Source organism: Nipponia nippon, unplaced genomic scaffold (assembly GCF_047370975.1).
Source record: "Nipponia nippon isolate SJK-2023a ecotype South Korea unplaced genomic scaffold, ASM4737097v1 scaffold_2, whole genome shotgun sequence".
NCBI lineage: Eukaryota > Metazoa > Chordata > Aves > Pelecaniformes > Threskiornithidae > Nipponia > Nipponia nippon.
The window spans coordinates 29,876,848-29,903,126 of record NW_028262336.1 but is presented as its reverse complement, the minus strand read 5'-3'; the positions used below and the strand labels follow the sequence as shown (position 1 = coordinate 29,903,126).

At 42.1% G+C, this 26,279-nt stretch overlaps 1 protein-coding gene across 1 annotated transcript in view; it reads left to right on the top strand.

Moving 5' to 3' along the window:
• Nucleotides 1-26,279, top strand: part of URB1 (URB1 ribosome biogenesis factor) — a 56,471-nt gene that overhangs the window by 8,358 nt on the left and 21,834 nt on the right. Inside the window, exons 7-22 of the mRNA XM_087758229.1 lie at nt 1,825-1,950; nt 3,750-3,880; nt 5,033-5,228; nt 6,526-6,663; nt 7,053-7,226; nt 7,863-8,013; nt 10,576-10,698; nt 13,666-13,778; nt 15,004-15,123; nt 18,531-18,647; nt 19,303-19,441; nt 20,525-20,695; nt 21,940-22,136; nt 22,633-22,857; nt 23,404-23,583; nt 24,613-25,468. Coding sequence (XP_087614355.1) covers nt 1,825-1,950; nt 3,750-3,880; nt 5,033-5,228; nt 6,526-6,663; nt 7,053-7,226; nt 7,863-8,013; nt 10,576-10,698; nt 13,666-13,778; nt 15,004-15,123; nt 18,531-18,647; nt 19,303-19,441; nt 20,525-20,695; nt 21,940-22,136; nt 22,633-22,857; nt 23,404-23,583; nt 24,613-25,468 — 3,157 coding nt within the window. The remainder of the gene's footprint in view (nt 1-1,824; nt 1,951-3,749; nt 3,881-5,032; nt 5,229-6,525; nt 6,664-7,052; nt 7,227-7,862; nt 8,014-10,575; nt 10,699-13,665; nt 13,779-15,003; nt 15,124-18,530; nt 18,648-19,302; nt 19,442-20,524; nt 20,696-21,939; nt 22,137-22,632; nt 22,858-23,403; nt 23,584-24,612; nt 25,469-26,279) is intronic.

Sequence of the window (26,279 nt, the reverse complement as noted above, 5' to 3'; positions counted from 1 at the left end):
TGCTGCTGCTGAAAGTTTGTCAGTGTGCCCATTACTGATGATATTTGTTGGAGGTTGATAGCTTGGCCGTATTACTGTTTCAGGACTGCAGCTTGTTATGCTTTTCCAATGCCCTCTTTTAAAGGAGGTCCTTGCATAGCTTGTACTTGGATGCTAATTTCAGCTCATCTTTAGTGTGTGGTGTCCAACAGATTCCGATTGTTTCACGGGTTGCAATTGCATCAGTGCCAAGCCTGAAGGTCAAAAGAACCGGAGTCTTTTTGGTGCTTCCAGTGACAGTAAGATTGGTCTGTCAATGAATGTGTCTCATGCCGAACTGGGGAAGTCGGCTAGATTTGACTAGGTTTGTTAGCTCTGAACTGGGTAATGATGTACAATCTTCTTTCCAGGAGAAAAAGGATTTTTTTGTGTTTTTAGTATGGGGACTGTGACATGAAGTGGGTTTCTAGGAGCTATCTGGTTGCAGTTGAAGAGTGTGTTGTACTGTTCCCCAGCCAGTCGTGGCAGGGCTCCATTGATGCCACATCCTGTGGTCCTGGTTAGCTGGTCTTTGGACTTGGTTACTGTTAGGGTGGCAAGGTTTCCGCTGCAGGAGATTAATTCAGTCAAAGGTATTTCTTGGTGGGGTAGAGGAAAAGGGAAGTCTTATCATAAAATTGTCTTCCCAAGAGCAGAGAAGTTTTTGTGAAGGAGAAAGGGTGCATTCCACCTGCTATCAGAAAGTACTGTTAGAGAGGTAAATCTGCTCCGCTTTGAAGTTGTTTTTTCTGGTTCTTTCATAGCAGACAGAAATAACCCCGTGACATAGCAGGGTTGAGACAGAAAACTTGAAAGTAGGAATTGCTGAAAGGTGTGAGAGTTGGTTTAGTCTTGACTGCTCTGTTGTTCCTTAGCTTCTGAGCATGGCTGTGCCTCTTTCACTGTGATGCACCAGCTTATTGCTGCTGTGCGTACAGCAACTGCGTCAGAGATTTTATTTCTATAAAAATGTTTTTAAAAATGTTTTTAGTTCCAGTGTCTATGATTTTTTAATCTCCGTTTTGAATTACTGTAGCAATGTTGCACAAGCTGTTGTATGACCAATTGAGAGAATGAAGAAAAATAGTTTCACATGTAGAGTGTAGCCATAAGAGCCTGCCTCAGACTCAGGCTTTTCACAACTGATAATTTAAAACCAAAAATATTCTTTCATTTTTCTATTGCAATAACCTTGGAAGAGGAAGAAGAAAAAAGCTAGCATTTAAACGTAAAATAAACCTTCTTGAAACTTTGTTTTCTAAATGAAGCTTTTCCCATGTGGGAATCGTCCATCATGTACTGTTATGTTATTGATGAAACCTAACACACTATATGACTCCTTCAGTTTAGCAAGGAAAATGAGAATTTAAAAAACGAGGACATGAGAACACAGTAGGAGAACTTTTGAGAACTTTCTCTACCGTGTTTTCCCTTTCATTGAAACTTGATTTGTAGCAGGTTCTACCATCTCTACCAGCAGGTTTCCATGATCCTAGTCTGTGGCTGTGCTACTCTAAGTATGTTCTGTGCTCTTTAGTTGAACTTGAAAGTTTATCCTGTTCAGCATGTCCAGTGTTTGCAGAAGTTGGTGTAGAGTCCTGTGGCTTCAACCATATCAAGATGGGAGCAGGAATGTGTGAAAGAAGTGTTAACAGGACAGGCAGAACCTTTTGTCTGCTGTAATGAGGAGAGTGAGCTCTGTGTGTACTAGAAGAATGAAGTGTGTTAGTAATTTGCCATTATTTTGTGATAAGTTGCAATAAATAGAAGAGTTCTTTATGTGTTTGTTTTTCTCATTGTTTTCAGGTGGTTCAAAATAAAAATATCACCAAAACCCAGAAGGTGCGCTTTTTTACTGCAGAAGTGTTGATTCACATAGCTTCACTTTACCGGTGGAATGGGATTACTGATGTCAGCCCTGGGGATTTAAAGGTCTGGTAACTGACTTCTTTGCAACTCCTAGTCCTTGTCCTGCCTTTTTTTTTTTTCCCCCCTCTTGCAGCCCACAGGTTTTGAAATAGCTCATCAAGGTTAAAGTAACTGGGAGCTCAAGAAGAGGGGTTTGCCGAGACTACTTAAAGAGAAGCCCTGACTTTTGCTGCTTCTCAACACTTGAGGAAGAGGGTTCATTTCCCCTCTCTGATTGCCAAAACTGCAGTGCAGATCTGTGAACCAGGGAGAACTGGGGCTTTTGGGTGTGAGTACTGTATTCCATTGCCTGGACACATTTGTGTCTCTATAGGAGACTATATCAGAAGCAATGTTCTTAGCACATGGCTCGTTCCCATCCTACATGCTATTCTGATATGAGACCTAAACTCCTAAGGTAGTTGCCAGCCTTTTCAGCTTGCATTGTCCAAGAGGTTGGAAGGGTTTCTGAGGGCTGAGCTGTTATTGATTCCACTGGTCGATGAAATTGCATTCCTAAAGTCATAGATGAGGCAAGGATCAGGGCCACAGCTGGTGGGTGTGTGTTAGTACTCCAGATGCTTTGTCATCTTCTCCTCATAAATAGGTTATGTTTTTGCTTTTTTATTTTTCTTAATCAAGTAATCTCTTTTTTCCCCCCTTTCACTGTGGGAATATCTAAGGCGTGGCTGTAGGCCCAATGCAAAGGAGTAGAAGGACTTCTGTGCTTCCACTGGGTTTTGGCTGCAGACTTTTCACCTTTGTGTTGATTAACACTTGATCTTTAGAAGCCCAACCATTTTTCTTCAAAACTTCTAACACTGAACAACTGCCTTCTTATACTTTCTCTACTGGATGTTTATGCCTATGCCATTCCAATCCTGATAATATTGTAAACACCTTTTGGAGGAGATCTGTTTCTAGTAGGTGTCTGCTTGGAGCTATGCAAATCTATGATCCTATTCATAAACATGCATTTCAGTTTTGAGTAATTTTAAATTCTTACAATTCTATGCCGTCCTTGTGAGTCATATGGTTTGTGATTTCCTAACCGCAATTGTCAAGAGGCTTCTTATTCGTAGGGATCTTGAGCTGTGCTGAATGTAAAAGGTTAATGGAATCTGGGTTCACTTTTTTTTTTTTCTTTTTGCTTGACATGGATGTTTGGTCATTTCTTCCATTTTTGTATGGTGACTGTAATGACACTGATGCCCCACCTCCTTTCCCTGAAGTGTTGGCATATTCAGTGCATTGTTAGCTATCCATCTTTCTTGCCCTGTATTAAAGTTGTTCAGTCTTCTGCCAAAGTGGCCCTAAAAACATACACGTGCTTGTTTCACGTGCTTTATGCTGACTGCTTCCGTGATTTTTTTGGTCTTTCTGAACTTCCTCATAGTGAACCTGGCCTGTAAGGTTGAAAGTTGGTTATTTCAGATTAAATATTAGATCCTTGACTTCAAAGTCCTGGGATGGCCTTGCCCAATTTAAGTTTTATATCACTACTTTTCTTTAGTTTGACTTTCCTCTACCTTCTTCTGCCTGCCTTCTTAGCAAAAAGACCTAAGTCAGTAATGCCCTGCAGATAGTCCATACGTACCTAAGTTTGGTTTGCTTTCCTTTAAATATTACAATATTTTTTTCTTTCATGTGTTTAATACAGAAACTGAAATTTCTCTTGTTAATCTGAACAAAAGCCAAACTATCTTTTAGCATTTCTTTATAAAAGGAGCTTCATAAAATTTAGAGAAGAGTGAAATTGATGTAGATTTTCTTCTGTGATACCAAAAATCATAGCCTTTTTTACTCCTTTTTGATTTTTATAGGTGACTCAAGGTTCTGAAGAGGTGGGAAAGATGATGGTACGGGAACTAGTTCATAATTTCTTAATGGACCTCTGCTGCTCTCTGAAACATGGCATAACATTCTATGATCCAAGTCTTGGAACTTCTGGCAAGTAAGTCACCAGACAGCTGAGATTGTATGTGTACTCTGTGCTAGGAACAAGAGAGACCTCACTCGTTATCTTGTCTGCCCTTGCAGACCTTTGCCAGTAACTTCACTGAATTCTGCTTCCCTCTCTTTTTCTTCTGTGGCAGAAAAAATAAATATGTTGGGTTTTTTTGTTGGTTTTGTTTTTAACTTCCCAAGATCAAAGTGTTGGATCTCCTTATACCTCCATGTACTAGAGTAGAGAGTGCTCTACCCTATTCATAGGGGCGTAGACAATGGTCGTGTTTCTCTGAGACATCTCCGTGATTAATTAGATAACAAGTCTCTTATTGTAAGGTGTGATTTTGGACTATAGATTTTTTTTTTTTGAGGTGACGTTAAAGCATCGGAGCTGCAGCGTAAACCAGATGGTAGTAAAATATCTAGTCTAATTCACATTTTGTAGAACCAGACGTGGTTTATCCCGGATTTTGGCAAAATGTCGACGTTGATTTCAGTAGTGCCAGAATTTGACCTGCAACACCTAATCTGAAAGCACCTATTTGCCCTACTGTTTCCATTTGATAACTAGTTAAAATATGTGTGCACTAAGATTATAATTGATAGAGAAAATAATTGAGACTTTTGTAATTCCATGGAGGGGTTCTCATAGGGTGAGTTTATGCTTCATCACATTAGCTGGGCAAAGAAGGTACTAAATTGTAGTAGCGGGTGCTAATACTGAGTGGTGCTATAGCAGGTTGTTTCTTGCTTTGAGCAAAATTTTAGCTGGTATTCATTTGGTATGTGCAGTATTCTCACTTTGTTTAGGGACATACAGAAGTAAACTTAAAAAGGAGGACTGAAAGACCACAGAAAATACTTCCAAGTTTAATATTAAGTTTTAATTCTACATCTTTAGCTTTGTGAAGTTTGGTTAGAATATTTCTGAAACATTGTGGGTTTAATTAAAAGTAATTACTCTTTGTCGTGCAGAAAACCTGGAGGTAAATTCAGTTCTTGCTTCTGAGTATAAACTCAGAAATTAAGCCAGCAGCGTGAGAGGTCTTGCCTTGAATTTACCCCAGCAACAGTTAGAGGAGTTGCAGAGTTAGCATCACATGTAAAGTATCAAAATAGGTATTTCTTTTTTAAAGTTTTTTTTTTTCTTCAATAGGGGAGGAAATGTGGTGCTTCTGCGCTTTCTGCTTGGTTTAAAAACGGCAACAGAAGATGAAATGATTGCTGATCTCATGGTGAATATTCTTAAAGTATGCCCAGATTTATTGAATAGATACTTTAAGGAGACCCAGTATTCCTTTGTTCCTAGACTGAAATCAGCTTGGATGGACAATATGAAGTTACTCAAAAAGGTAAGAGTATGCATGATGCACACCACCTCTCCATAGAAATTTGCAATCCCAAGACTCTTTTTTTCCCTCTAAAAATGGAAGTATTTTTTGTTAAACAGTAGTGCAGAATTACACAAAATGCTAATAGGAAAGATGGTAAAGTCAAACATTCCTGACCTACAGAAAAGTTACCACGTAAAGGAACTTTGTAGTAGATTGGTAAGCCTGCCTTTGATTGCTTTTATTACAGGTAGATATTATAATGCCATTCCTTTGTAAAATTTGTTACAATTTGGGTACTGTGTAAGTACAGAGCCCAGCCAGCCTGTGGTGTGGCCGTGTTAGGTATAAACTAACTCTGAATTAATGATCTTAGCTGAAGTCTTCCTAGTGACAAGGAACACGATTTCATTGATTTCAGAGGAACTAAGCTGAGGATCAGGGAGTGGGTTTTTTGTTTTTGTTTCAGAAGCAGCTGTTCTGTATCAGAGGAAACTCACATGTCTGAAGATGTGTTGTGTTCGCAGCTGTAAATGCACAGTGCTTTAGAGTTTATTGAAATCACTAAAAAGCAGACAGGCACAATATTTCATAAATAATGATTTTAAAAACAAACCAGTGCAGCAGTGGGGAAGTTAGGTGACTGAGGTTTAAGTGAGCTTAATAGGAAGGACTTAATGCTTCTGAAATAACACCATCAATTACTACGTATGTTAGGAAAGAAGCAGCAGGATGCTGTTAAATGTTAAAGATGGTAAATGGGGGGGGGGGGGGGGGGGGAATGGCATCCTGTTTTCTGTGGGTGCTGAGGAAAATAAGGCATGGCTCAGAGCCACATCTGCTTTAAAAAGTGTAGACATAGAGTGAGTTGGAAGGTCACTTGGTAAAAAGCCATACTCAGAGCAGGAGGCTGTATAAACATTCAACTAAATTGGGAAAGAAGGAATTGGCATAAGAAGCAGTGGGAAACATCCCATTGATGGTACATGTTTTGAGATGCAGCAATATCGAAGCTCAGCTAGAAAAACCTTTTGTCCTTTCTGAGTGTTCCTCTGACTCTTTGCTTTAGCTTAAAATGGGCAAGTAGGATATGTAGTCTGTTGAAAAGAGGTGGTCTTCAGCAGGGGTGCAGGTCACATACAGATGTTCCATTTAGTTGGAGTCTGGGGGATGCTCTGTAGCATTTCTGCATAAAAATTCATATTTAGTGCTGCCATTACTTTTGACAAGTCAAAGCCTTTCTGTAAAATGTTCCCCAGAAGAAGCTGTTATCTCCAGGGCTATATCAATGTTGATTAAATTGTTGTTTTTATTTCAGATCTATGAGGCTCAACCAGAGATTTCCAATTCTTTTAAGACTTCAGAGTTTATTCCTCTTCCCAGGTTGCTTTCTATGGTGATGGTAACAACAGCCCCTGCAGTGTGCAATAAAATAATGTTCACCCAAGGACTAAATGTAAGAGCAGTCTATAGTATTTCAGTGGATTTTTTCTGTCCTTGTTAATACTGTTTAAGTGTGTGATCATCCAAGAAGTTTCTGAAGTTGGTTAATTACATATGTTTTATATTCTCTGTCCCAGCATAAAGCTGGCTTGGGGAAGCACTGGAGAATGAATTAAAACCCATTGATACTGCTTCCAAGAGCCATTCACAAGCACCAACTCTGCCAATGCTCACTAGTGGTTTAGGCTGGGAATCTGAAAACCCACAGATTCTTTCCTGCAAGCCAAGGTTTAGGAAATAATTAATTCATTAACAAACTTTAACATATATTCAGAGTACAGATTATGTGCAAAGTGTAAGAGGAAGCAGTGAAATGTCATTAATTCAACTTCCTTCTTTTAGTTACCCAGCACAATAGTGAAGCACAGCGTACTGTCACTTGTATCAATGGTTCTGAGAAGAGCCTTGAAGAATATTGAGTACTGTTTGAATGAAGAAACGTGGCAAAAGTCAGAAATCTACACACTGTCAATGATGCAGGAATTCGTACAGCTGTACAGAGAAGCCATCAGCAAGGTACAAAATAAGAAGAAAATTGGGGTATAACATGAGTCATTTTGCAGTAGATAACTACTCCTCTGCACTTTCTCCCCCAGTGCTTGCGGCCTGGGAGCCAGAAGATAGTATCTTTGAGCAGCGGGAGGGGAAGGCCATGGGTTAAAAGGTGTTAATAACTGGTGTGGTAGTAGACTAGTTTCCTAACAAAGCTGGCTGATGGAAATGCAAATAGAATTTTGTTGTGAGACAAATTTGTGACATTGGCAGCTATTGTGCTGCAAATTAATTCCAAGAGCAGGATCAGAAGCAAATTCTCCTCCTGGTTCAAGTAATTTGTAGCCAGCCGAGTTAATTCGGAGTTAGAAGTTACTAGACAAGGTAGCACTTGGCTTGAAAATATACCATGAAGATGAAGAACCAAACGTAAATTTTTCACAGGAAACTTTTTCAATAAAGTGTTTTTTTCCAGTATTTATGTTCTACAGAAGTGACAGTACACTACTTGATTTCAGATCTTTTTCCGATTGCATACAAGAACAGTTCCAACCTTTGTGAAGAGCAGCAAATCCTCGTGTTGTTCGTTGTGAATATTTTTATCACAGTAGCTTTTTCTCATGCAGGGGAGCTATTGCAATTTACTCTTTTTGCTTCTAGCTTTTACCAGACATGAACAATATAGTGGCTGTCTGGCAGTCCCTTCTGAAGCAAGGGAGAGAACACCGTGATGGCCAAGAGGAGAAAAGGGAAAGTGATATCTCCACTGTGAAGGCAATGACAGAGACGGCAGAGGCTGTGGAACAGCATGGTAGGCAAAGCAGGTGGAGTTACCCCTTCTTACATGTGTGTGAATGGGTGTTCTGAAATCCTTATCCCATGTAAGGTAGGTAACTTCAGCAGAGTCCCGATGTCACTTGTGCATTTACTATTCATCTTTGCTTTGTTTGGTTCTTTGGGCAGTTTAATTCTGACCAGCGTCAGAATTGCCTAAGAACACAGTTTTACAAATAGGCTGCCATTGCTACTGGGAGGTTAAGCAGTTTGCTTTTCTGCTGTCACAGAATCACAGAATGGTTGAGGTTGGAAGGGACCTCTGGAGGTCATCTTGTGCAACGCCCCTGTCTAAATCTGGTTGCCCAGGACCATGTCCAGACAGCTTTTGTGTATCTCCAAGGATGGAGACTCCAGCAGCATCTCTGGGCAACCTGTGCCAGTGCTCGGCCACCCTCACAGTGAAAAAGTGTTTCCTGATGTTCAGAGGGACCCTCCTGTGTTTCAGCTTGTGCCCATTGCCTCTGGCCCTGCCGCTGGGCACCACTGAAAAGAGCCTGGCTCAGTCCTCTTTGCACCCGCACTTCGGGTATTTATACACATTGATAAGATCTCCCTGAGCCTTCTCTTCTCCAGGCTGAACAGTCCCAGCTCTCCCAGCCTTTCCTCATAGGAGAGATGCTCCAGTCCCTTCATCATCTTCACGGCCCTTCTCTGGACTCCCTCCAGCATGTCCATGCCTCTCTTGTACTGGGGAGCCCAGAACTGGACACAGCGCTCCAGGTGTGGCCTCACCAGTGCTGAGTAGAGGGGAAGGATCCCCTCCCCTGACCTTTTGGCAATGCTTTGCCTAATGCAGCCCAGGACGCCGGTAGCCTTCTCTGCAGCAAGGGCACATCGCTGGCTCATGCTCAACTTGGTGTCCACCAGGACCCCCAGGTCCTTTTCTGCCAAGCTGCTTTCCAGCTGGGCGGCCCCCAGCATTACTGGCACATGGGGTTGTTTCTCCTCTGGTGCAGGACTCTGCAATTCCCCTTGTTGAACTTAATCCTCCTGTCCTCGACCCTTTTATGCTAGTAGGAGTATTTTGCAGCCACACGATAAAACAGGCAGGGAAACTGATATGCCTGACAAATATTTTTTTGAGGGATTTTAGTTTTGCCAAATTATTTTACCATGAGCTCATTTTTTTGAAGCAGTTAGTTACTGTGGCTACACAAATGCTTGTGTTGCTGTAGCACAGGATTAGAAACATGCAAGTGTTGGAAGAGGGAGAGAGGGTTGGAGTGAAGGCGTTAGTTGTCCTCTCTCAAAACCAGTGTCCCTCCTGAAGGACTTGCTTTCATAGTCCCATTGCAGGGAACTGGAAGTTTTAGTACTCACTGTACCTTGGCTAGCAGCCTGCAATGTTTTACTTATAGACTGAAGATAAATCTACAGCCAGTTTCATGCCCTTCACAGGGCATGTTCCACAGTGAGACTTCCTGGAGCAGAGACTTTTTCAGTGTATGTCCTTCTGTGTGTGGCTTTGGGCAGCAAAATAGTTGCCAGTGCTGACACTCCAAGGCTCTTTATTGGTAGAGTGCCTGCTGAAACCGATGGAGCAGCTGATCTCTAAAGTACTGTAGCTGTAGTTTCTCTGCATACAAGGATGATAATACTGTATCACTTACTCTCAGCTCACCTTTTATGGCTTTATTTGCACTGTGGCCACTAGAGAATTCTTTTTTAATGGGAGTTGAGACTCAGGCAACCAAAGACAAAGTTTATGCATGGCATCCATCCAGTTCTTCATAGCTCCCTGAGGGAGACCCAGTTAACAGGAAAAAAGTAGGTGTTAAAAAAAAGTTTTGGCTGCCCTTTATTTGTTTTGCTTCCTTTCATTAGTGACTGGATAACAAGTAGTTTTTATGCGTCCTCATGTTGCAAACTAAAAGAATATTTAGCTGCTGAAATAGCTTTTCTTAAGAAGTAAACGACTGCCTTAGCTGGGGTTGGTGTTTCTCTCATACAGATATTTGTTGTCTTCCTCTTGCCAAGAGGTCACATTGAGAAAGTATTATTTTGAGAGAGGGAAGGGAAAGAAAGAAACCTTTAACTAAAGTAATAAATTAGTGATAACTTAGTGTACTGTCTCCTGCACTTCCCCAGTCAAACCTATCGGGCATTAGGTAAAAATAGTGTCCCCAGAAACCAGCAGCGTGACCATATCCTTTCCTTCTTTTTTTTTCTGTTGTTCAGCCTTAAATTGAATAGCAGTGGGACTGATGGGATTCTTTTAGTGAGTGTTAAAATGTTGAGGTTGTCTTTTATATGTGTGAGCACTTTAGAATCAAATTAGAAATGGCAACTGCCAATTTAAGCACTGAATAAACTGATTTGGTTTTAAAAGTATTCACACAGGAATGCTGGGGAAGGAAACTGGGGATTCCATGTTTTTTTCTGTTTCTTCTTGTTAGTGAGGAAGACAACCAATCATTTCATAGGCAAGTCTGTTGGAAATATAGTTAGTAATTCTCATGTTCAGTTACGTAGGTGCTACACTGTGCTCTCTTGGTATGAAGGATGGAGAAACTAATTATGTAAACACTTTGTTTAGGTTCAGATGATGCTGAGACACTGTTTCTGAAAGCTGCACTGCTTCAGGTCATATGCCTTTATCAGAAGGTTGTGCCCCACTTGGTAGCACGGAGCAACTTTGATTTTAGCAAGCTGCTAAAAGGTATGTGATGGGTTTTTCTGTTACCTTCATTGCTTTCTCTGGCTATTTACAAAGTCCACAGCAGAAGGGAATGTTTGCTCTTCTGTGTAGATAGAGAAAGAACTGTTTTCTACAAGTAACCCATTTTAGTTTCTTCATTATGTTGGCATTTATTGTTGCTATTTTGGCAGTGCTCTGGCACTCTGCCCTCTTAAATTCCGTAGCTGCTCTGCTACACTCAGTTGTTGTAAGTGGCAGGTTGTGCTACAGTCTTCCTCTCTGTGTGTCATATTCTTGCAAAAATTTGGTTTTTATGGGGTTTTAATTCTAATGTTTCTGAGGAAGACTTATGTCCAACTCTTAATGAGATTTGGGGGTGTAATTCTCCTAGACCTATGTCAGCAATCCAACATAAGTAAGTACCAATTCACCATTCTCCTCTGGAAAATCTTTTAACATTCAAGTATTTTTTCCATTTGCTGTGTTTTAAATTATTTTGTCATAGTTTGGCAGCGTGTGGGGAGAAGAACAGTATTCTGTATGGTATTACCTCCTGTGGGAAATCTGCATGAGGAAGCACATTAGCAATATTGTTGCAATTTTGTCTCTGATATCATGCTCATGGAGGGTATTCCTCTTCATACAGCAGAAGTAAGTAGAGACGTTCTGTACCTGCTTAATGCAGCAAGAATGATGAGCCACAAATTATGGACTGTAGGCAAGATCCTCCAGTACTGCTTGTGGTACAATAAATACAGCCATTTAAAACTGAGACTGGAGGAGAGAGCAAAATGTTTGGTCATCATTTCTGTCTGTGGGCCACCAGAGCTTGTAGGCCACCAAGTCAGAGCAACTATCTGTGTTTTAGGCAGGTCTGGGATGTGTAAGAAAGGGAGTTACGTAAATGCCTTAATTACAGTCTGTCAGGGGAAAAAAAATCATAGAATCATTTAGGTTGGAAAAGACCTTTTAAGATCATCAGGTCCAACTGAAAACCTAACACTGCCAAGTCCACTACTAAACCCTGTCCTTAAGCACCACATCTACACATCTTTTAAATACCTCCAGGGACGAGGACTGAACCACTTCCCTGGGCAGCCTGTTCCAGTGCCTGACTACCCTTTCAGTGAAGAAATTTTTCCTCATATCCAACCTAAGCCTCCCCTGGTGCAACTTGAGGACATTTCTTCTTGTCCTGTCGCTTGTTACTTGGGAGAAGAGACCGACCCCCACCTCGCTACAACCTCCTTTCAGGCAGTTGTAGAGCGCAATAAGGTCTCCCCTCAGCCTCCTCTTCTCCAGGCTGAACAACCCCAGCTCCCTCAGCTGCTCCTCGTATGACCTGTTCTCAACATCTCAATGTCTTTTTTGTAGTGAGGTGCCCAAAACTGAACACAGTATTTGAGGTGCGGCCTCACCAGTGCCGAGTACAGGGGCACTATCACCTCCCTGGTCCCACTTGCCACCCTATTCCTGATACAAGCCAGGATGCTATTGGTCTTCTTGGCCACCTGAGCACACTGCTGGCTCATATTCAGCTGGCTGTCAACCAACACCCCCAGGTCCTTTTCCGCCAGGCAGCTCTCCAGCCACTCCTCCCCCAGCCTGTAGCATTGCATGGGGTTGTTGTGACCCAAGTACAGGACCCGGCACTGAACCTTGTTGAATCTCATACAGTTGGCCCCGGCCCATCGATCCAGCCTGTCCAGGTCCCCCTGCAGGGCCTTCCTACCCTCCAGCAGATCAACACTCCCGCCCATCTTGGTGTCATCTGCAGAGTTACTGAGGCCAGATCATTGATAAAGATATTGAACAGGACTGGCCCCAACACTGAGCCCTGGGGAACACCACTTGTGACCGGCCACCAACTGGGTTTAACTCCATTCACCACCACTCTTTGGGCCTGGCCGTCCAGCCAGTTTTTTACCCAGCGAAGTGTACGCCTGCCCAAGCCCTGAGCAGACAGTTTCTCCAGGAGAATGTTGTGGGAAACAGTGTCAAAGGCTTTACTAAAGTCCAGGTAGACAACATCCACAGCCTTTCCCTCATCCACTAAGCGGGTCACCTTGTCATAGAAGGAGATCAGGTTAGTCAAGCAGGACTTGATGGAAGATAATATGGTAGAAAATGATGGTGTAAATTATTTATGAAACTTCCCTCCCTCAGATGCCAGCTTGAGAGTTCTGTTATTCCTTCCCCTCACCCTGATTGAAATATACACTCTAAAGGCAGCATGTTTTTCTACCCTGTAGCAATATGTGCTTTACACAGCTGGTAGTTTTATTGTTTGGTCTTACTGTTGGCTAGACTTTGTAGTGATGCTGCGTTTTTAAAATTTATTGTTCTTTCTCTAATGTGGACAACAAAGATACTACACAGACTATGAAAAGCATACCGATACCAAAGCTTTATACAGCTGATCTCTGTATGTAACTTAACTGCAGTTAAAGTGTGTGCAGGTCAATTTTTGGAGCACACTGCGAGGGTCTCTGCACAGCTGTGTGACCTGTAAGGTGAATAATTCTGAGGCTATGCCAAAGCAGTCGTGAGCAGATGATAAAAGTGATGTAGGGAGAGACACAAGTGTAAAGTTCTGTTGCCTGTAGGAAATACTGTAATATTATAAGCGTTAAGATTTGTTACTGACTTAAATCCTGTATTTTGGTCTCCAGTTTATCCATCCTCTTTACTTCCTGTAGGACATAGCTTTTCAGGGTTGCTGAGACTGGTACAAGAGATTATGTATTCCCATGCACCAGTGATGGCTTGTGCCAGGAGCAGGTGTTAGACTCTTCCTGCTGACGGCTGGATTCCAGCCTTAGACTGGCTAAAAGTCATCGTAGCATGTCTGGGGATCTCATGGTCTGAAAATTTGTGGGTTGCCAGCTTATCTCACAGTGGTGGTTTGAATCCCTAAATGATTAGTGTTCCTGAAATCTCAGGAAGATATGCCAAAATAAAGTCGATTGTATTGCTTTCAAACCTCAGGTATCGTCACTGAAAAAGGCCTCCGAGAGGAGGTCCCTCCTGTTCTCCAGCACCATATACTGAAAGTGGCTTTGGAACTTCCTGCAAATAAATTTGCCTGGTTCAGAGTACAGGTAAGAGACTTCAAGGCAGACTTCTGTTTCTTTGGGCTGTTGCCCTCAAATCTTTGCATCCGGCACTGCCTAGTTATAAACTGGTCCCAGTCCAGTCATTTTAGGAGGTGACCTTTTGGAAAACCAGTGGGAATTATAGTCTTAGCATTAGTGAAGAATCCCTTCTGAGCTGAAAAGTTTTTCTACAAACACGGAAATTTTTGCCTCCCTGAAGAGGGCTGGACAAGGTTCCTTCAGCTCTTGTCCTTGGAGAGGGGCAAGAGTGAGAATTTGCTTGTTTCCACTTGTCTGGAAAGCCTGAGATTTCAGACCAAGGAAATGAGCTGCTGATGGGAGCCATCCCCCCCATTCTCAGGGAAGATTCTGGCATTTGTTAAGGCTGTCCCTCCTCTCCATAATTACTGGAAGCCTTCAGGGCCCCTGCTCTCTTCTTTACTGCAGGCCTGTACAGTAAGAGAGCTGTAGAGAGTGTGCTTTTCATGTCTGGAGAAAAGAGTGGGCCTAGCTTTGGGGGGAAGCAGAGAGGGCCATGGGTGTTGTGATTGTGACCCTGCCTTGTAGATTTTCTGTCCTTTCCAGTTGGCCATAGAGGAAAACTGAGGAGAGTTATGAGCAAGCAAAGAAAAACCTGGAAACAGGCAAAGAAGCTAAAGTGTTTTCTTGTGGCTTTGCCCTTCTAATATAGACAGGTTTTAACAGAAGAGCTAAAAGCCAAATCTGGCAATGTTACAGAGGGTTATGGTTGTTAGACATCAAATACAAGTCAGTGTGAAAAGCAGGGGAGGTGGCTGAAGGATTGTCATTTGATGTTCAGATAGCATTCAGCATCCCCGTGACTTGCATTGTTTTCCTGTTCTTTGGGGATCAGTGTCTTAAATGATTATATTTCTTATTCAGACTGTACTTGTAGGAAATCTGAATTCCTGGAAATAACAGAAATAGAAGTAGGATGGATGACTGGGGAGAAAGGTGGTTTTATCTTGGAGCCTTCTATTAGTTGGTGTTTTTGTTACTCCTCTTTTCTTCCACTTTCCAAAAAAACATTGTACTCCTCTTCCTGGCTCACTGAATGCGAAGTAGCATAAATAATCCCATTCATTTCTGGCCTTGGTATTTTTGGGCAGGTCTATAAAATAATATACTTTTATTACATATCTGCTTCAGTGCAACATAATCCTGTACAGTGTTGCTGTTTCAGCAGAATTCTAATATATTTTTTGTTTAGGATGTTTCTGAGGCAGAGAAGGTATCTGGTGAAAAATCAGTATTCTATTTACTGATGAAAATGTTTGCTACAAGTAACCATTCTCATCTGAAAATTTCAACCAAAAAACTGATCATCAAGGTAAGTGTTTGAGCTGAAATGTCAGGATATTCACTATATCCCATTGGTCTAAAATTTCTTGTGTTCTAAAATTTTTCTTAAAGCAGATACCTTTGCTGCATAGTTGTGTGGCCAACAGTCTTCTTTCCCATTTTCTGTGACTCTTCTTGGAAATTTCTGTAAGATAACTACCTATTAGCTAAATGCTCTATGAAGTTAATTGCTGTCAACTGAATTCGCTGCAACAGTTGATGAAAGAGTAAGGAAAATGTCTTTAATGTTTGCCCACCTGAATAGGCTGAATTAATTCCAATACAGTAATAAACTGATGTAGTTTGTACCTGTAAGGGTCTTGACATTGATCAAGAGATTATTTTTGATCTTTCTTTTTTATCCTTGTTTATTTAATCTGTACTTCATCACTCTAGTCTTCCTAAAGCCTTAGGTAGTTTGCTCTAGCCTTGCAAATTAGTCCTGTTTATTACAATCTGATACAAAGAGTACTTTTGTCTTGAAAATGAATTAAAATTCTCTTCTATGCATTTAAATAAGTTATCTGGCTTTTCAGAAGTGCTGATCAGCTGCAAATCTCATGAGGGCACCAGTGGCTGTCAGTTCTAATATCTTTTTAAAACTGGGCATCTTTTAGTTATCTAACTAGGGGTAGAGACCTACATTCAAACAAACAAACAAACAAAAAAACCCCACCAAAACAAAACAACTGTTCCCCCCAAGAGAAAATCCCAAAAGCTGTTCTAAGCCCTGAACAGGGCTCCTTGTGCAGTGTCCCATAGTAATAGCAGCATACAAGTTTGTACATGGCTTTGTGCATTTAATTTCTTCATTTAGCTTCAATCACAGAGTGCAATTGCAATGTCCAAACCACTACACCAAATTGATTGAATTACGTTTTAGTTGCTCTTGATGCCTGCAAGGGATTAAAGGCAGGTTAACTTTGTCTCACAGTAATGAATATCTCAATCAAAAGCTACCCAGTACCGTTTTTGTAGTGTATTTGGATTCTTTTGCTGAGTGGAGACGTGGGCTGGCTGACTCATTCTTGTTTCCTCTTTTAGATTCAGTCCATTTCATTTTCTCTGAAGAGAATACAGGCGCAGTGAAGTTAGGGCAGTTATGTCAGCAGAAAGGCTGCTAAGAATAGATGTTAATGAGTGTGTTTTGCTTATTTTTCAACACAGTGCCATATAATCGGAAGGCATGTTTTTGGATTTCACATTCTGTTCCTGCCTGTTTTCACAAGAGCTGCAAGTGTATTTCTATTTCAAGACTCTGCCAAAAATAGTTAATTATTTAAAAATTAATCCTTTTTTTCTTTTTTTTTTTCTTTCTTTAAATGAATTATCCTGTCAGATTCGTGTAAGCAGCGGTATTATTTTTATAGCTGATGGTGGTGTACACAGAGTACATGTAGAGCAAATGAGCTGTGATAGCTTCCTTTGTATTTTGTGTGTGAGGAGAAACAAAGGCACGGATTCATCTTGTATAATTACAGTCATTTAATGTAGATGCCAGAGTTAGGAAGCCAGTCAAGGTTTCTTCTATTGTTGAGAGTGAGGGGCAGGTGGTTCTACCACTGTGCGGTTCAAATCGCCTGTCATCTGGATTGTCCTTCAGACAGCCATTCCTCCTCTTCCTCTTCTCCATCCTCCTCCTTTCTTTCTTTTACAGACGGAGCATAGAGTCACCAAGTTCCTCATTTAGGTGCTTCAGATAAGGGCCTGAATTTAGATAGCGTGAAAGTGGGCAAAAATTTCTAAATAATTTAGTGCTTCTTACTTGACTGTGGTAAAATTGTGTGTACCTCACCACCCACAGCAACTGTGAATATGCCTACGCTTCTCTCTGTACCTTGCTGTGGGCACGACCCACTGTTCATTTATTTGACTGTTTACCCATCTACCCAACTCTTTTAAGCACAAATAGGCTGATTTAGATTTAATTTAGCAATGATTTTCCTTTATATTACGTCAGTAGTTTTCAAAAGCCCTTCTATAGGCTGCTTTTAACAGTATGGCGCTTTTTTTTACCTGCTGTAATGGTATAAAGATGTACAACCCCCTAAAAGGAGTGTAGCCTGCTCCCCTGAAATTATAAGAATAAGATTTACTAAGGTGGAGGGAACAAATGCTCTGTGTCCAGGCAACTTTGACCTCAGTAGGGTTTGTGCTGCCTGACTGCTGACAACAGAAGGACTTGAGGTGGTTAGACCAAAAATCCTGCTAGCCTTTATGCTGGCTCTTAGTTTTGGCTGTGCCTTAGGGGGACCATCCTTGCCAGCGTGTGAGACAGCATTGTAGTAGCCCCCACTGCAGGGGACACATCTGGTGTTTCAGGCCGCGTGATGGGACAGGGGACACACTAGCTCCACTGAAGCTGTCCAACGTAAGGCTCTTTTGCAGGTTGGGACCAGCGAGATGGACTGGCCCTGGCTGTCGCTCTGTGCTGCATCCTGCTCTCTTCCTCTGGTGTCCTTGCACCGTAGGCCTTGAGCAATGAAGCAGCAGAGAGAGAGGCTGCTGCAGTGAGCAGCACTGCGGGTAGCACAACGGCCTCTGGATCCGGTGCATGCTGCCCTGGCATGTGTTGAAGCAGGTTCCTGTGCCCTGAGTGCTTGTAGAAGTCTCGTATTCCAAATGCTTGGGAATGAAAGTTCATAGTGAGATTGCCGTGTGCTCGTGGCCCAGGCTGGTGAATAGGCGTTTGCAGCATACTTGAATGGGGTGCATATGAGATCCATCCCATACACATGGTCAGTGTGAGGGCAAGAACCAAGTGGAGTTGTAGTGGGTTTGTGCTGCAGGCAGCAGGTGAGAGGAGGAGAGACTCTGAGAAGACAGGAGCAAAAATAGGTTGCTCTCAGCTGATTTTCCCAGTTGTGAGAGAGTAAGCCATGTTTTTGCCTCTTACTTTGATCGTTCTTAAAGCCCTCCTTTCTCTGCCCCAGGACTGCTTCTTCCCCTTTTCCTACAGTGCTTGAGTGTGTCTGGCAAAGCTGAGCGGGTTTCATTCGTCACCTGTAACGTAGTCATGCTTCACCTCTCGCTGCTTTTGCTGGGAGAGCGGTAAGCAGAACAGCCGTGATGAAGACACTAGGCCTTGGCCCTAGTTAGGCTGAGGTCAGATTATACAGTCTTGGGAGATTTTATTTAAAAAAATGCATTCAGTTTTACCCTCTGTTATGCAGTTAGAGTTGCCTTGGTAAATGGGAATAAGGCCTCTTGACCTAAGGAGGTGAGAATGACAGATATTTTATTTCATCAACCTGTTCTTCTTTTTGTCTTTCCAAGAAGAAAACATGAAGTTGCTATACAGAAAGATCTGTGCTTTTTTTGAGTTTTGTATTTTGGTGTGTTTTGTTTTTTTTCTTTTTTTACCCTCCCCCCCCCCCCCTTTGTTTTTCTGGACAGGTTTTACGTGACAGTGGAGTGTTTGAGTACACGTGGAAGGAACTTTCAATTTGGCTGGAACACTTGGATAATACAAAAGAAGACAAAAAGGAAGCAGTGATTCAATTTTTGGAAAGGGTAACAACTGTTCAAATTAGCTGGATAAACAATGCCAAGAATAGCATTAATGGAAACTAATTATTTTGTTGCTATTGTTGAGAAGCCTGTCAAAGATCGGTGAATGAATTCTGAGAAAAGCAGTGTTTGTAATTCTTTATACAGAGGTGACATCTTTCTTGTCTTGGGTGGGAGGACAGTGAAATGATTTGGAGGCAAATTACATCCAGAAAGATAAGTTGTTATTACAGCATTGTTGATATAAGAGTAGAGTGTTGTGTGTGGGGGTAGCTCTTATCTCCTCTTTTCTTTATGTGGCAATACCTGCCAAAATTATCAGACCTGAGTAAATTGTAGTCTTTGACAAGAAAAGCTGACATTTCCTGTTTAGTTTTCAGGATGTTAAATGCCCAGTGCTGCCTTTTCATTGCAGTTTCCCCAGGGGCTCAGTCTGTGGTAGCACTTTAAGTGCAAAATTGCAGTGGATGTTTCTTTTTCCATCAGACCCGGTGTCCCATGTACAGCAGTAACCATAGGCAGACTCCTGCAGAATTATATGGAAGTTGTCCTCCTAAAACTTTTCCAGCTTCCAACCACTTTTAGAACATGGTCTTTCTTAACAAGATGTGGTTCCTGTAGACTTAATAGCCGTTTCTCTCTCAACCTTTGTTAACAGATCCTGTTGAAACTGGTGACAAACCCTTATCCATATACAGATAAAGCAGCAGACCTTGTTCAGGAAGCCAGTATGCTCCAAGTTACCATGTTTAAACAAGACATTGATAACATCAGCATCCCCATCTCTCACATTGACGGTATGTGGTGATTCCCTCAACAACAGAGAATTCCAAGACTTTGTGCTAAATTTCCTAGCCCTAATCTGCAAACTGATGACTGATAACTATAGAAATCCTGCTTAAGGACCTACAGATTCAGTTCTCCAGTTGTATTTAGTATCAGAAGTAGAAGTCTGAATTGCAAAGTCAGCACTTTACTCCCAAAAGTGATTTCTGATGCAGTTACGCCGTTTTAACAGTATTTTAAATCTCTCTTCAGGCTCCTGCAGCAGCATTTTCTAAATAAAATGAAAACTATTACAGTTGCTCTCCTTGGGGCTGCTCATATCCGTTCATCCAGGAGGAAAGGGCTGGGGTAGCCAGGGAACTTTTTTACTCCCAGACACACGGCTGGAATTTTGCTGCTCCTGCTTTCTGGGACCAGTCACAACGCTACTGCAGACAAAGTAAAAATTCTGCAGATGTGGACACTTGGACAACTTACCATGTGCTAGCTATAACAGTCCACACGTAGGATTTCGGAGCACATAAACGTAGGATAATTGAGGTAGTTTACACTCAGTACCAGATGGATCAGTTGCCTTGAGTTGACTGTATTAGAGAGATGTAATGCCAGTCATGGAATACGTGGTATCTTCTTCGTTTGTTAAAGCTGTCTTTGGCTCTTTCATGACCAAGATTTGGTTCTCTGGCCATATAGAGCTGAGCTCCTCTTCAAAGACTGCTCAGGATGTTCTTTTAATGGGGAAGTAGCTGCTTCCTTCGTACTTTCCCATACACATTTCCTGTCACTGTTACACTCTGATAGTCCTTACCTAAAGCCATCATGATAGCAGTAGGTGATGCATCTCTTCCCTTCCCTTACTTCTGTCAGCTGGACAGCAGTGTTGAAAGGCAGAAAATAGTGTTAAGCACACAGTAAGAGGCAGTGATTTTTATAGTTGCATTTACCATTGTATTGCTAGGCAAATGTGTCTTTCATCCTTTTTTCTGCTTTGGGAATTCAGAAGCTGCCTTGTATTTGTGGAGTGTTGGATTCTACCTCTGTTGTTTTCTAGTTAGTCTGAATCCTCTGCTTACATTTTTTTATTCACTTAACAGATGTCCTGGATATGGTGGATGTCCTAATGGAGGGCAGTGATGGCTTAGATGAAGAAATTGGGTTCACTTTAAATGAAGACATGATTACCCAAACATTTCCATTCAGTGCTATTGTCCCTGCTGCATTAGAAGCCAGGAATATACTGTTGCTTCAGACTGAAAATGGAACAGGTACAGACTTTTTTGTTTCTATTTATCGTCTATGCTAGTGGAGTGGAAGTTGGATCATTCTTACCCAGTGAGCTCCTCAAGACGTTTTATTATTTTCGTTGTAAGCAGAAGGAGGTGCAGATCCATGGCGTTCCCTGCTTGAGAGAGGCATTAAAGCTTATGAGGTGCTTCTGTCCTTTTTTCCTGACCCTAAAGAAGCTCACTTTTGGTTTCTGGAGTAGGGAAAATAGATGGAAATGCAGACATTCTACAAACTGCCATTTGACTCTAGGGAGGTCCTACTGTGGGAAAACAAACTTGCCCATGTTAGAAAAAGGGAGCCCACCTTTTCCCTATGAGATGCAGGGAAGTCGAGGAGGAGAATGACCCCAGCCTCTGAGCACAGTATAGAGGGGACTGAGGAGCAGTGCAGAGACACTGTCCCTGCATGGACAGTCTTGGCCTGGAAGCAGTTGTGCTTCAATAACGGAGTGTTTCAAGCACAGAGTATGCAGATCGTGAGAGGACGGTGGTTTCAGTGGCTGTAGGCAGCTCTTCCACTGTCAGTAAGGGAGAGAGGACTGGACTGTTGAATAGAAAATGGATGTGTTTTCCAAAGAAAACTTCTTCAGAGATGAAGCTCCAGAGGTGAATGTTGCAAAGTTCTACCACCTCCTTGAGGAAAGGATTTGGTGGAGTGAGGAGTCACAGGGGCAGCAGTTGGCCTCAGAGCAGGATTTGCCAACCCCGCAGTACCTCAGTAAGTCCTACATATATCTGGCTGTTGAGTAGCACCTGGAGTGGGACTGAAAGTCCCAGTTGTGAAAGAAAATCCTCCATATTTAACCAGTGTGTGTTAACCTGGGTGTGTTTCCCCCGGTACAAATCAGTTCTCCTCTTAGGTGGTGCTTGACTGGGGTCCTTATCCATCAAAATACAGACAAGTTTAGCACAACACAGTAAAGGCAGAGTTAGTTTTATGCTTGTCTGGAAGAAAACAGGCCAACCTGAGCATGTATCTTAAAGTGGGGTGATTATTTACTTCAACAATGGCTACTGTTTGGAGGATTTTTCCGGATACCTCAGTGGGTCAGGAACACTTGTCTAGCTTATCACAAACACCTTTTAATCCTATTCAGTACTTTTCTAAATGATGCTATGTGGCCTGTTGCCCAGGCCTTAAGGAAAGAGAGTTGCCCTAGTGTCTGTGCTCATGTACATTACTTCTGTCAACAGAAGTTTCATTTTTTATTTTGCTTTTCTAGGAGCAGACATCGTAGAGTATCTTGTTGCTGTTTTCACTGACCTCCTGCACTCTCAGAGAGAACCCCTTGCCCTCTGCTTGATGTTCCAGCTCTATGATAAAGATCTGCAGACCCTGAAAGTTTCTAAGTACCCTCAGCTCTACCAGTTTAACCAGTACTATAAACTCTGGATACCGCAACAATCTCAGGAACCCGTGGTATGGAATACCTGAAGTCGCTTGAATGCTTGAGCCAATGTTACTGTAAAACCTCACAGTGTATAAAGGTTACATTTCCATCAGAAAGTGCATTTACATTAAGATAATTCTGTATTGCTTCTTGATCACATTGGGACACAAGTTTACTCAAGGGCTTTTGTCTAATGACACACAAAGTCTGCGCTGTGGTTGGGAAGTGAAGCAAGGGCTCAACAGTTGTATGCAATCAGCCAGACTACAGCTCCTCATCGGGCACAGTGTAACATAATGTGTGATGTGGCCCGAGGAGCCAGTTTACAGTGGTTGGAGTTCACCCAGGTATGGGCTGGAAATGCATAGACCAGTTGTACAAGGGGTTGCTGTACAGCACACAGTGAACCTGGAGCTTCACTGCTGCTCTTAGGACAGAACTCATTTCAAAACAGAGGTAGCTAAAGAAGCTTTTGATTTATACTCATCTTCATGTTTTTTACCCTTTTTTTTTCATTTTAAACAGTTCAAAAAACAAAAAGAGGTATGCAAAGAACCTGCTGTGGCCCTGGATTCTGTGTTTACCACTTTGCTAAAGAAAGCCTATGAGAGAGGAAGCAATACCTTACTGGAAGATGATATCCAGACAAAACTGAGAGACTTGGCTTCCCAGCTCCCGCCTGAACAGCTGTTGTTAGGAGTAAAGCATGTGTTGCTATACCTGAAATCCACAGTGGAGAACTTTGGCAGTGTAAGAGCAATATTGTGATGATATTGTGGGTTTGTTTGTTTTATTTTAATGCAGCAAGTACAAATGACTTGGCTGTTAAAACTGAAAGATCCAGTTCTGCCGCTTTTTCACATTCTCAGCTCTCACTGAGGCTATAGAGCACCAGACAAACCTGCACCTAATTTGTAAACAAATGTATGTCCTTCTAATTGTTGAGGAGTCTTGGATTTACTTTGCATGGGTTACCTTACTGATCTGTGCTTAGTGCAAATAAACTCCAGATTTTAATCCAGCTCCTGGGCCTCCATAAGAAGCCTCTCCAGAGAGTGAAATTCATTGGCCTGTGTTACACCAAAAGTCGCAGTATAGAAGAAAAATCTATAAATACTTATTTGGCACCCTGAGACTTTTCTTAGAATCACGTTTCTACAGCAGGGAGTGATTCCTTCCCCCAGAAGAGGTTGTAATCTAGGAAGTTCTTAGTTAATTTCTGTTGCTGTTGGATAATTATCCTTCTGCTCCCATCCTTCTCTTTTCTCAACTTCCAAGGTGTCTGTATTTTCACAGGTTAGTAAAACTTCTGGTCCTCACCTTGTTGACCTCTATGTGGACCTGCTGAGCCGCTTGTTGTGCCGGGGAAATCAGATAGAGTTGGATAATCAGCAGAAACGAGAAGAGCATCAGACTGAATCAGACCTCTTTGTGGATGAGGAATCTCTGATTACAGAGGAGTCTTCAAATGACAAGGTACCAAATCCTTTGATACACAGGCCAGAAGCTCACCTGTTAGTAAACCTTGGTTTGATTTATTCTCTAGGGAAATAGTCACAAGTTTTGCTGATCCATTAATTAAAGCAAATGATCTTAAACATGAACAATTTTTGAGCACGCATTATGTTGATATTTTTTCACCGATCACCAAAAAATGGAACTGGCTAAATGTGACAGAGAGCAGGGGATTTAGCAGGGATCAGGCTTTGCGAGTGCTGTGACTTGATAATAGTCATGAGGATTTCTGGGATTTCAGTTAGGATTAAAGTGTGTCTGTCATACGCTCGCTGCATAAGGGCTTGAACAGGGTTTTACTGCTTTGTAGAAGCATTACTATAGCTTTTGCCAGGCCCTCAGAAGGGCAGGGAGTGAACAGGATATCATACACTGTTTATTTCAGAGTTGTATTGAATGGAAACAGGTTGATGCAGAGAGATGCTCTTAAGGTCTAGGAGGAGGACTTAGGAACTTTGAGCATGTATGTGGTCCAGCAGTTAACGAAACTACTGTCTGGAGATTTGACCAAGCTGCATCATCCGCAGTCTCGCCCCTGAGCTGGAATATGGTCAGGAGAGGTCCTGACAGAGATCACCCACCTTTACAAAAGAAATTCTATTCCCTAACCCTTGTGTAAAGCCTCGTTATGAAAAGTATGTACTTGGAGGAGTGACTTTTTGCCCCCCTTTCATCTGTTCTGTGGATTTGTGGCGATTAGAATGGAATTGTATTGACAAACCCCACAATATACAGTTTTCCTGTGGAAACGTGCTTAGACACGTGGACAATGTTGAGCGAAGGCATGCTTCCCACATCATAAATGTTAGAAGAATGGTATTTATGTGCTTGCAATTTGTTAATATTTTTATCCTCTGACCAGTTAATAGACAGTTTCATGTTCAGTAATTGTATTAAACATGCTCTGGAAAACAGGCAGATGAATGATTCCCCCCCCCCCCCAAACTATAATTATCCATTCAGTGATATTGTTACAACCATTTGTTACAGACACTAGAAGATACACTCATGTTGATTTTCAGACATCCTACGCTGGAGAGTTGGTTCCTGGCTTTAGAACAACGTTCTCTTCCTCAGCACAGTTTAAACCCTGTCACTGTGAAGCTCCTGTCGGCTCATCTCAATTCTGGTGTGCTCCAGCTGTTGAAAACGGGTGCCCCGATGTTGCAGAGCATGGATCACAAACATGTGTTATCGAAGTATTTTGAAGCTATCACAAAAAGTGTCTTGAAAGAGCTACAGGCTGCGGGGAAAGACAGAAGCCAGGTCTCTCCCAAGAAGTCTCACCAGCTGGAGGCTCTGGAGGAGTTGCACATATACATGGCTGCAGCTCAGCTGAAGGAGATCACTTTAACCATGCTGCGACTTCCAGAGATGAGCTTGACTACTCAGAAATCTGAAAAATCCCCGAAAAAAGGGAAACAATTAAGCTTCTATGGACAGATTTTGGTGCAGCTCCTCACAGAGAGCTACCAAAGGCAGCCACAACGAGAAGAACTACTGCTGTCCAGAGAGCACATTGAAGCTTTGGGGATATTGATGTCAGCATCAGCCAGCAAAGATTTAGAGAAACTTTTCCTTCAGGCTCTCCAAAGCGAGCCCGTCCTTGCACACGCAGTCAGTGTAGAGGTGCATGTTCACTGCCTTAACCAGAGGTCAGAAACTTCCCTTGCCATTGTGGGCATGCTGATGAAACACTGCAGGACTCACCTGCTGCAGTTTGAGCTGTGGTGTCTGAGCAGTGCCACTGGAAAGTACCTCAGGAAAAACATGGAGAGCTTTCTTCCACTCATTAATGTGTATTTGCAGTGCAGAGACCAGTATGATTTCACCCGGCCTTCCGCAGGTAAAGCCACAGCTGATCCCTATGCGTGATTTGGGAGGCCAGATTCTCAGTATAGGCTCTGCTGGCCTTAAAATCATGGATCCTCTGCACAATAAGTAGAGGTGATAAAAGTTACATGTCTAATTTCTAATGATTCTCTGATCAACACCTCTGCAGCATAAAAGGTAAAGGACTGCAATGAAGCTTGGCTGTTAGACTGAAGCAAAGTACTCTTATAGTTGCTGTTGCCTAGTTTTCTCTTTTGAAGTCCTTATTTAATACTTAGTGCATGTGAAAATTTGTCTTCATGCTCATCTTGGCTTAGTATAGGAGGTAAAAACTTTTTCTTGGACATAGATAGAACACTGTCTGGTGAGTGGAATGCCATGGCCATATGGTTTTGCAGAATGTAAGCTTTCACTTTTACAAGTGCAAGAGTCCAAAACTTTCTTCTAAAATAAATCTCCAAATATAGCTTCCTACAGTAATGCCTTCCTAAGCTGGCAGTCCAAAACTTTCCAAACCAACAGCAGCATTAAATTGACAAGACTGTTAAATTTTCTGCCAGCAAAACTACAAGTTAGGATTCAACTCGACAGAACAGGATCACTTTGATTTCATTTCTCTTATTGCATAGAAATGTGAATAGCGACAGAAACAGTCTGACTGTAGCGGTTGGTAGAGAAGGCTAGCTCTATCTAGGAGAAGTTCAAGTAGTGAAAAGATCTCGTCAGCACACAGGAAGGTAGAAGATGGGAAGAAAAGGGAAAACTGCTATCCGACTGACTTGATTTATAAGGTGCCTGTTAGCTGTCTGTTGATGTGAGAGAAA